This window comes from Perissodus microlepis, chromosome 12 (genome assembly GCF_051167445.1).
Source record: "Perissodus microlepis isolate ML-2025 ecotype Zambia chromosome 12, ASM5116744v1, whole genome shotgun sequence".
NCBI classification, from domain to species: domain Eukaryota; kingdom Metazoa; phylum Chordata; class Actinopteri; order Cichliformes; family Cichlidae; genus Perissodus; species Perissodus microlepis.
This window is the reverse complement of record NC_140472.1, coordinates 33,081,414-33,093,132: the sequence shown is the minus strand read 5'-3', so window position 1 is coordinate 33,093,132 and position 11,719 is coordinate 33,081,414. Positions and strand designations below refer to the sequence as shown.

The window sequence follows — 11,719 nt, the reverse complement described above, 5'->3', positions numbered from 1 at the left end:
CAATATGTATGAATTAAAAAATAGATAAATAAAAATTTTTTCGTTATCCACCCAGGAGTCCTATTGGGGTTTTTTTCAGTGACCTTAATATTAAGTCATATAATATTTATCATGTATCGTTTCTCCAAAATATGGTCGTATAGAGATAATAAGATAAACCATGTCTTAGATAATTTATACATAGCTAGGATGGTTTGAAACCTAAAAATTCGGCGTCCAGGTTTTAGTTAAAAACTTTTATAATGCTCAATTTTCTTCCTATAGCAGCCAGTAGAGTACAGCTGTCTCTACATTCGTTTAGTTTTTTATCATAATAAGTAAATATTAATGAAATAAATATATGCCGAATGAAAATGTACAACCCCCAGACTGTTGTCAGGTAGTTTATATTTTTATTTATGTATTTTTTGGTTTCAGAATATGCACCAGAACTAAAACTTTTCCGTTTTTTCAACTAACATTTGATCGTTTCCGAGGCGGAACCATTTATTCCCTACCTGTTTTCACACGGCCAAGCGCGATTCCCAGACATGGCAACCTGCACGCGTACTGTGTGGAAAGGTCAGTTGTTTTGTTGTGAAATTGGATTCTTTTTAGATTACATTAAAAAAAATAAAGGCATGTGTCTATAGGCTGCGTTTGTCCTTTCCTGTTTTCTCGCTTTTGTCTCAGGGCTCGATTCAGAGATCTCTTTGTGTAGCCTTTTGGCTTCACTGTTAGCTAACCAATGGCCAACCTGCTGTTTGACTGTTTAACATATTATCAGCTTGTTTGTCGTCACTTAATTTTCTCACGAATCAACAATATTTGATTTTATTTTAATTTTTGATACACTTTAAATCGGCATTGCTCTGATTGACCAGATACTTCTTAAATTAATTAGATTTTCATGTTATGTTTCCTTTCAGCCGTGATGTGCGGTAACAACCAGGTCAGAAGCTGTCATTGCAGTCGTATTTTAAGAGTTAATTTGGGTCGCCATATGCCGGATTAAAAATCATATAAATTATTAACGAGTTTTTGTGATAATTTACTTGAAACCAACGATTTCCTTGATGTAAATTAAAATGTTGGATTTTAAATATGATATGCCCAACAGTCGTTTCATTGTGTCAGTTATCCTAATTTGATTGCAAGTGGTCTGACCGACCAGTAAAACCAGTGCATGTAATGTAACAGTCATCCAAAATGAATATGTTTTGAAAATACATGAGCCATAGCCAAAGCTTACACCACTTCATTAAGAAACTCCCATCGGTTAGTATTGGAAGGTATACTTTCTTTTTATTTTCACATTTACTGTACTGAGAAGAATTTCCAAATAGATAAACACTTAATGACTTTGCAAGTAAAACTTGCAAGGAAGCCATTAATATTTCAGTGTTCTTCTCCCGATGAATTGATGCCAGCATTACAAGACATTTACAGTAGGGCTGGCATTAAAAAAAATAGAATGATTAATAACTTCACAACAGCTTTTGCCATTTCGCTAACCCATCCTAAAAAGCTTTAGCATGTCACTGCCAAAATAATTAAAAAACAAAAGAGAGCAGAGCATCAAAAGAAAACTAGCAATAGCATAAAAATATATGTTTAGTTGACCTCTTTTTGTTATTATAAAATAATTTCAATAATGTCCTCCCAAAAGTCTTCCACATTGTATTTATGAAGCTGATATTAATGATAAAACATGTCTTCCATCCTGGCAGCACAGCATCAATAAAACATTCAAAGAAACATTTAGATTCACTCAAACAGTTTATGATGGGTACTGCTAAAACTTACACCATCAGTGTGGGTTTCATTCTTTGTGGAAGAGTTTTTACAAGACTGAGACTGTAAACCATGGTTTAATAAATCGATGAGCTCACTGATGCAGATGCACATCAGGGAGAAGTGCTTGTCATGCAAAAGACAGTGGTATACTTAAATTAGGTAGCGTTAAACACCGATGCTCATCATCAGCTTGTCTGCTGGAAATAAAAAGATACTTTGATGCATTTAGTTTATGCAAAGTTCATTAAAAATGTTTTATAAAATCACAGAGTGTTTCTCTTAATTATGGTGTGCAGTTTGAGGTTGTGTCCCACAGGAAAAAAACAGCACGTGTCTGTTTGTTTAAACTCCTTATGAAGCTTTTTTCCTCGCCTGTCTTCACAGTTTTAGCAGGATGTCAGAGGCAGCTACTGAGTGCCAGCGGTCCAGCTTACTCAGGTGTCTCACAGACTGCACCAAGGAATCTACCTGTCAGAACTTTTGCAGCTGTCAAGTGAGTTTACAGACCTTTAAAGCTTTTCACCCAGAAATGATTTACTGGCTCTAAAGGTGGGGGTTTTTTCTGCTTGACTCACCCCATTTTTCCCATTCTGAGCAGTTTTCTGGTTAGTGCCTTTCCATATGAACACTAAATTTGAGAGAAATTAGATGCTGACCTGGTGACTCAGACATTTCTCAGGTTAACATCTCCCCTCTTGATTGCCAGGACACTAAAGAAAGACAAAAAAGACAATGCAGAAAAGGAGGTGAAGAAAGAGAAGAGGGTCATCGATGACAAAAACAGACATAAGCCTTTCAGTAAGACGGCATGGGCGCCTGTGGATGACGTATATGTTATGAGGTACTACCCACGGACTCAGTATGACCCAGCGGAGGCAATTGACATGCTGAAGAAATTCCAGGCCTTAGACTTCACTCCCCACAATCAGCCGGTTTACATAGATCTGAAGCTGGACATGAAGCTGGAGAAGAAGGTAATAATGACAAAAACACCGAAACTCATGTTGACTGAATGGATTTCTAAGATAAAAGATCTGAAGAGCTCTTTGTAGTAAGTGTAGAGAACTCAGAGGAATGAGGGATGACATGCAGTTAAAGTACTTGGTTATATTCACCTTAAGCATTTAACCGAGGCACAAAGACAACGACGGCTAACTGTGGTACTAGGGGAGGTTTTTTTTAATTGTGTTCTCTGCCAGGTGGAAGTGATTAGAGAAGTATTTTTCATTAATATGTTGGACAAGAAGGCAGCAGACATTATAACTACTATAAACACAAAAATACACACAGCAGCTGCATCATGTGCTATAAATTCTCCAGAACAGAATTGGTTCAGTTTCAAAGAAATTTCAGTGCAAGCATATTGACGAAGAGGGCTGTTTCTCTGTTCAGTCCTTGGGTCCTCTGTGGATGTTACTTTGACATTTACCATGTATGTTAACATTGCTGGAGCACAGCAAGGTTTGGACACACCTGCACGTAAAGGTGATTCACATCACTTCAAACTGCTCCCTGCTTTTCTGACTTTGTTGCTATTCACACGTTGGTTCCATCAAACCCTTTTAGTGTCCCAGAAACCACGGGCTGCTTTTCCTTTTATCATCAAGCTGGAACCTCAGAATAGAAAAGAACATCCTGATGAGGGTTGATCATCTGCCAGTGTGTGTGTTTGTGCGTGTTTGTGTGTGTGCCGAAGACAAATTTTAGCAGTCACACGTGGCAGACTTATTTGGATTTATTTGGTGCTTTCCCATTCTGGCTGTCACTGTCACGCCTCGCTTCCACCAATCTGAGGGTTATTCATGACATCAATCTTTGCAGCACGAGCAGTTTCAGTTAATCTGCTGAAAACAGCGCGACACCGAGGAATAAAAGCCTCACGAGTGCTTCTTTTCGTTCTTTCTTACACATCGCAGGGCTGCAGAGCTGCTGCTGTGCTGTCCAGAGGGTCCACGGGAGACAAACTCTGTCTTACTCTTAGCTGTCTGTCACTGCAGAACTAATGTTTCCATGCATTATGAATTATGAACTCTCTAGAGAAATGAAAAATTAAAGTGGTGGCTGAATAACTTTAATGCTTGATTATGTAGGCCTGCTCTGTGATTGACATCCTCGCTTTTCCTTATTTGTTTCCAGATTTTTTTTGCTCTTTTCCTGCAGCATACCCGGTGTTGTTACTCATAATAAATTACTCTGTTTTTCCTCCTTGCAGAAAAAAGTCGACCCCTTCGTCAGCACTGTGCACTTACCGCACACCTTCAAGGCAGAGATGAACAGAGTTTTAGTTTTTACAGAGGTAAAAACTTTTATTTTAGCCTCACTGAATCTTCATTTCATAGCCATTTGTGTGTCTGTTGTTGATGAATTGTTTTAATTTTGTCGGTGCATGATTCAGATGTGCAGCAGCAGCACCTTTTATTTGTCTCCCTGTTTGTCTGTAATGAATGTGCTTCGGTCGTGGCTGCTTTTTATTGTAGAACCCGACGAGCAGGGTTTGATTAATATTACTGTCAAGCTGCGCAGGCCGTGGGTTGTAACTTAGATGAGCGTGTTAACGGCCATAATGAATGACATCGTTGGGGTCTGCCAGACGTTGACGCACCCAAATCAGATTTAAATGGGTGCGGGTGTCTTTGGTTGTGTCTCTGCAGGATGCTAATCAAGCCACAGTTGCTCAGGAGAACGGAGCGGTGTTTGCTGGAGGAGTGGAGCTCATACAGCCGGTGAGTTGGTTAAACTGAGCTAAACGGCACATCCCGTGAGGTCAGATCGAGTTTACCGGGAGAACTTCTTGGGAAAACTGAAAAAAGTATTACTTTTCTGTTTCTCTCCAAATTTCTGTGCTGTTTACTTGTTTGTGAGGCAAACTGTTAAATTATTAAAAAACTCCCACTGTACAGATTTGTACAGTGGTTAACTGACTTTTTAAAGAATCGACAGCACACATCTTTTGCAGGCAGGCAGTCCACAGGTCAGACATCACAGCCTGAAAATCTCAGTCTCTACTTGTCCACGTGACGAAGCTAAAAAGTGATTTCAGTTTGTGCACAGAGCTTATGATAACAGTAATGAGACAACAGGAGACCACCAGTATAGCAGCAGATTTGGGTAGATGAGGACCAAAACCTGCAGGAGTCTTAATGTTTAAATTAATTTGTTGTCATGTGGTTTTATTCTTTTTTAAGATCTTGGATGATGAGATTTCAGCAGACTTCTATGTGGCGGTTCCCGACATCCTGCCGAAGCTCGTACCACTGAAAAACAAACTGAGGAAGAAGTTTCCAAAGAGCAAGAGAGGTGAGCTGCAGGTTAAGAGTTGTTTTTACCTTCAGCCGTGTTGAAGGTTAAGGTGAACCTGTCCAATTTCAGCACCTTTGTTATTTATTTATTTTTTTTAATTGGTTGTCTGCTATAGTTCAAAATAATCCTTATTTATCATATACTGGTGCTTAATGCTGCATCTCAGTCCAACCTCTGATTGAAACAAGCTGTTTGAGCTCCTCACCGTTTAACTGTCCTGCTGATTGGCTGTTTCTTGGCTCAAGGTGACCAAATTAGGAATTTGTGCTTTAACTGTCTTCATAAAGAACCAAGAGTAGAAAGAATACTGTGTATTTCAAGCAGTCTGAAACTAGCCCAGCCTATTTATACACATTCACTAATATGAGCATCCACCATTCTAACATTATATGAATATCTGAAATATCATCAGGAAAAATTAAATGTCTGAAGAGTTACTGGAATTTTAATGCCTACTTTTATTCAACAAAGGCTGATATCAGTCTTTGATGATGATGACAGGAAATTCTATTATTTCTAATTCGTACTTCAAAATTCTGTTGTGGCTTCAGTGACATTTTATTTTTAGTTCAAATGTTTCACATTCAGCAGTCGATAGTTTTAATCCAGTGTCACTCACAACCAGTGAAGACGACAGCCATAACTGGATATCTAAAGTGTGAATGCGTTACGAGATAATGAGTGCTGATCACTTATTCTCTCTCCCGTTTTCTCCCTTTACTCTCAGGCTCAGTCGGCATCAACGTTCCCAAGATGTTGGAGCTATTTAAAACGGGTCATGAGTACATGGTGGAGAGCGACTGCTATGTTAGGACCCAGATAGCGACGGTACGTCGTAACAAACCGGTACATGCAATGTGCATTGATGGGAGGAGCTGTGTGAATGTGTGCAAAACCAACAGAGGAAGTTTTCAGCGATGAGGCAGTTTTAAGTTTTGCAAGTTTTAGAGCTCAAAGCAAAGAAAAAAAAAAAAGTTCCTGATTACAAAAGCATAAATTCCCACAAGGATGGAGACATAAAATCGATGCGCCCTGAGGAAGGTTGAGGGAAATGTTGGAGTGTGTTTAGGGAGGAAATGCTTTATGTGTGTGTGTGTGTGTGTGTGTGTGTGTGTGTGTGTGTGTGTGTGTGTGTGTTTGCTTCTACTGGGTACATTTTTAAATAAAACAGTAGTATCAGCTGGTTACAGGCTTGGTGTTTTCCTGTTCTATATATTTTTATCACATCTGCATGAATTTAAAATGCAGAGAACACATATTAGTTCGTTTATAAGCACTCAGCATATCAGGACATTTTCACACATAAGCGCAGGACAGTCGGGTCGGTACAGTTTAACTTTGTTGCAACACAGCAGGAAATGATCTGCTTTGCATTCACACTGTCAGCCTCTGAGGCTGAAAAGTGAAGCTGGTACAGAACTACAAGAAAAGAAGTTTCTTCAGTGGTCACAATCGCTAACTTCAAAAGTGAGTCAGAAAGTCTAAATGAAATTATCTGACACGTGATTGGCAGCTTGCTAACCAAGCTTGTCCACCTTGTCTTCTAAATGAGGGGGAAAAAATCCAACATGGCGGTGGCCAAAAAGTAACATTGAGGCTTCAAAATGCAAACTCAGTTGATGTCACAGTTGCCACGTCCATCTTTTATATGCAGGCTATGTGCTTTGCAGTTCTCTGTGGGGTCAAGGTTGGAGATCTGCCTGGATAGGTGTAGCAGGAGGCTGCAGTGTGACATCACTGGTTAGGGTTCTGGCAGGTTAAAGTTTGGCTTATCTGATCCAACTTGTGTCAGACATTTAAACTCTTGCATGCACTTCTGTCGGGTGAGTCCAGGAAGTGCTCAGGGGTGCACTACATGTGTGAAATTAACTTGAAATGCTGGCGTTCTTTGTTTAAATGCAGCACATTGATTTTTCACCAGTATGAACATACAGAGGATTTCAGGAATGGTAAATATAATCGGACATTTCAGACATTTTGTTTTCTCTCCTCTGCTTAGCTCGACATGCCCAGTGAGCACATCTTCGGCAACCTGCAGACAATCCTGGTTGATGTTTGTTCACACCGACCAGCCAACTTGGGTATGTATGTTCACCCAAACCAACAGCAAAAACCCTCCAACAGTTCCCCAAGCCCTACCTCTGCTTTTATAGCTCGCAGGGAAAAAATAGCAGACTTTTGATTTATTTTTGTCTGCTTGAATGCTCGACAGAAAGCTTCTAAATCATACCAGCTTTCATCTGCTGCATGGTGTTACTTTCCCTCCCGAGTTCAGTTTCAGGCTCTGCAGCACCACTCATGCAGAGAGAAGGGAAAAGTTTAGCAGCACACTAGCCACATGTTCTCTGTGATGTGTTTTCAGGCTTACTGCTGCACTTTTCAGGGCAAGTGTTTTAAACTTGTTTACCTGGAAAAATGGAATCATTCCTGTGCTCTATTAAAAAGAAGAAAAGCACATTAAGGGAGTAGAGCTGGGAGGAAGCTACTTTTAAACAGCATTCATGGGGATCCAGAAAAGAATCATTTTAATCATTTGTTCAACCGAAAATGAACTTATGTTCTCAAGAGGTGACTCGCCATGCACAGTGGAAAAAAAACCCCAAACAAAAAACAGGCTGACCCTCAAACCTGTGGCCTCTCTGCTCTGCGTTTCAACACATTTACATTAACTTTATTTATGCTTCACAACGTTTTCTGCTCCTCTGCACAGACATTAAACTTGTGCAGTTTGCTATGAAACTATGATATATCCCATGGTATTGATGCTGAAAATAGGAGGGAAAAACATGCTGAGCAAAAATGAGATTTTGGTATCAGATTGTGACGCTGTGTGATTTTTTATTTTTTTTATTTTTTTTTTCCCAGCCCTGAAAATTGATTTGGGTACGTCCTGTACGTGCAAAGATATGAAGGCTGAAAACTCTGGAAATGTATCCATCCGTCTGTCCATGCATTTTCTTAAGGGCTTATCTCTCTTGGGGTCAGTGGGTGGGTCTAAGCTGTCACAGGTGACACCCTGCACAGCTCATCAGCCATCACAGTGCAAACCCAGAGTTTTGAACCCAGAGCCTTCTTCCTGTGAGTGTCAATCACTCCCTCAAGAGAGTTCCTCTTATTTTCATACCATAACACTGCAGCGTAAAAAGTGTATGACGTGAAGTTGAGGTGTAATGTTAAACCTAAACAAAAACTATGACCCCTGAGTTAAAAATTATGGCCGTTTGTCCAGGTTCTCTTCTTATAAATCAAGAAGAGAAGCAGAGGAGTCAGCAGCTTTTCCATCAAGCTGTAGTTCGTTCAGTAATTTCTCTGCATTTTCCTCCACTTTCTGTTCGATTTACAGGATGCAGTGTAATCATCAGCTAATGGATTCTCATTAGAGAGAAAGGCCTAAACGATCTAAAAACTAATTTTGAGCTTGCTAAATACCACGTCATTAACATTTTCCCCGCTGAAGTAAACTGCAGAGCTTTCACAAAGGACTCTTTAAACCACTGACTCCATCTAAACTGGAGCTGTGCATATAGAGAACTCCGATCTCTCTCGTGTAGACCGTAGTACCACTAAACCTTTGTCTCTTCAGCAGAATAAAGAATAATGGTTTTCTTATCGTTTATTGTTTTTCCTCATACTTCTCATAAAATTATAGAATGGAGTTAATGTCTTGAAAGTTTGCTTTGGTCCTGCATGTCAGTTTTCAAACATACCTGCAATCGTTTCATTTTACAAAAAAATAAAATTGCTTCATGTTTTAACGTATGCGGGAAAAACGAGCAGAATGAGTCCCGTGAATGCAACATATTAAAAAGGAACGGCCTCCAGAGGTTTACAGCCAGACTAGCAGCTCTGCAGGGTTGTGTTGCTCGTTACGATGGAAATCAAACTGACTTTCATCCCTCAGGCTGATGGGGTAATGTCGTCACCCCACATGGACGCCTGAGTTTGTGAATGTGATAACATAAGAACAACGACGTTGGAGCTTCGTTGATCCCGTACGTGCATCTGCTTTTAGCAGGACGAGTCCGAATCTCAGCGACTTTGACCCAAAGGTCAGAGGTCATATTCTGTGAAAATCTTGTGAAGTCGCCTAGAATTTTCAAATTGAAACTGTAGGTGCTTCTACTAAAAATCTCAGATGAGTTCGAATCTCAGTGACCTCAACCTCAAGGTTAAAGGTCAGGGGTCAAGTTCTCTGAGAAGCTTGCCATAAATTGATAATAACATGGCATAGAATTTTGAAATTGACACCATATGTGCATCTAGTAGGAGGCTGACACCAGCGGTTGCCTGTTTGTTTGTTTGCTTGTTTGTTTGTTTTTGACCCTTCAAAACCTCAAAAAGAAGAGAAACGGGACTTTTTCTGGCAGAGGTCATCACACCGTTTCCTGGCAGCAGCCGTGTGATTGCACGCGCAGCAGATGCTTCTGTTTATAGTGCTCGCAGTAAACCTGAGTGTGTGCAGTTTCAGCCTGACGACGATCCCTGTGGGAGTCTTCACCGCTCACCCTTGAAGCGTTAATGCTCTGCTGAACCCGCTCGGCTACGCGCGGCATCCTCAATGCAACGTCGGTTGAGTGAAATGTCTCACTCGGTGCGTCGTTGCGGCTCTGCTTCATTTGCCGATAAAGGCGCCGCGTCGAGCCGGGCCACCTGGGCTCTGCTGAACTCTCATCAGCAGAGACGCGTCTTTGAGTTTGTGCCAGCAAACGTTACAAATCCCTGACAAGAATCACACAAGGACCCCGCGGCAGAATTTAATTACCTCGGCAACCAGTAGTGAAGCATCAGAAAATGCCAATATCAGGAATACTTACTGTTAAATTGGCTTCTTTATTTCCATTACTGTTTTTAAGAGTCATTTAGACAGAGGCTAATAACAGATAAGCGCTTAAAAACAGAGAGAGAAGTGCGGAAATACAGCGTGTGGGTATGAAGAAGAGACCAGCTCCCCCCAAGGGGCTGATGGGAGTTATTCACGACCAAAGACATAATATGCTAATAAAAAAATAATATAAATGCAGAGGACGGCAGACAACGGGGAACGCAGTGCTGAAATAACTATTCATAAGTATGTTAAAAGTAAATACGTGAGAGAAATAAGACTGCAGGGAGTTTGTAAGCCAAAGACAGAGAAAAGAGGACGAGATGGAAAGAAGCTGTTTAACATAATTTATTGCAAACTTATGCTCAGCCTGATCTGTATCAAACTCCTTTTTTTTATTATTTTAACACTGTGAGGCTTGGGCTGTTTTCATCTTCTAACTATCGTCTCGCAAAGTATTTCATTAGTCCTGCTTCCATTAACAGGTTTAGGATTGTAGTGTCTCAGTAATACGAGTCAGTCCAGGTTACCTCGGACATGGTGGAGATTCTGCCTGGAGAAACAGAACTTTTCATTTGTAAATTTAAATGTTTTAAAACATCCTCCCTGTGTGTGATTTTAGATTAATCTGAATTATTTATTAAAAAAGCATGAATTTATTCTGTAAATCTGACAAACAGGAGTCTGTAACCAGTATTATCGGTAGCTGCGTTGTGACGGTGGGGATATTTTTGGATTTATGAAAAAAATACATTGATACAAATACATTGCTGAAGCTCCGATATCATCAGTGCTTTGAGGCCAAATTTGAGCCTAGATATTCTAAGATAACTATGTGGTATTATGTCAAACTGGAAATATTTGGGATTCACAGCAGCTCAGCCACAAAATGTAAACTGCATAAAGTTACAAAGCAGAGTCACGGAGTGCGTAAGAAGTCGTGAACACTCTGCTGACTCAATAATCACAACCTCCTCTGTCATTAATGTCAACACAGCAACTCTTTGCTGGGAGCTTTATTGCCATCTAAGCTCCTTTAGACTTCCTACATCTGCTATATACCTGCAAGCCACTTTGCAACCCACCTCCACCCCATATCTTCCTTTTATGATGTGTTTGACTTCATTAATTTCAAATCTGTTGTCATTAACACTTGCAGCAGAAGGGGAGGGGGGGTCATTTGTCAATCGATAGTGATCATCAGCCCTGCAATTAAGCAGATATCAGTTTTCAGTCTGTGTTTGGCTTCTCCTCCACTTAAAAAGAGCCGTTCTTTATGACGACAGCGTTTTTCTTCCTTTCTTTTCCTCTTTCCGTATCAGGACCTTTCATTGAGCGAGCGATCATCGCCAGTCACACCAGTGAAGCTGTTTGGTTCAAGAGCGAAGATGTTCTCCCGAAATCACCAGAAAAGGAGGAGTGAGGTGCAGATTGTGTATATGTGCATTGTAGTCAATAAAGTTTTTGTTCTGTGGCTCGTGTGTTTTGGTATCCGTTCTTTCAAAGAAGGAAATCCCAGGAGAGCAAAATGGGACAAAAGGTAAAAGGTGACCAAGACAGGAATGTGACGTTTATTAATGATAACACAACATGGCAAACTAAAACCCATAAATCAGCGGTACTCTTATTGTTTTACAGAATGACAGGAGGTCCAGAAACAGTCTGAGGGGGTTATGTCTGAATTATTTATTTATTTTATCTTTTTATTCTTTCTATTTATAGTTGTATGACCACATGGTCAGTGAAAGCTAATTATCATTTTTTTCAGCTAACAAAAGCTTTGAAATCCGTTTAAACGTATAAACATCTCTATATGCTTGA

At 40.1% G+C, this 11,719-nt stretch overlaps 1 protein-coding gene across 1 annotated transcript; it reads left to right on the top strand.

Moving 5' to 3' along the window:
* Positions 1–481: 481 nt before the first annotated feature.
* mrpl1 (mitochondrial ribosomal protein L1) lies at positions 482–11,372 on the top strand. Its single transcript, XM_084946698.1, has 9 exons — positions 482–561; positions 2,161–2,269; positions 2,483–2,750; positions 3,989–4,072; positions 4,428–4,499; positions 4,962–5,073; positions 5,804–5,904; positions 7,076–7,157; positions 11,221–11,372. Exons 1-9 carry the CDS (start codon positions 531–533, stop codon positions 11,319–11,321), a joined length of 960 nt encoding a protein of 319 aa, XP_084802824.1. The 5' UTR covers positions 482–530; the 3' UTR covers positions 11,322–11,372.
* The last annotated feature ends 347 nt before the right edge of the window (positions 11,373–11,719 follow it).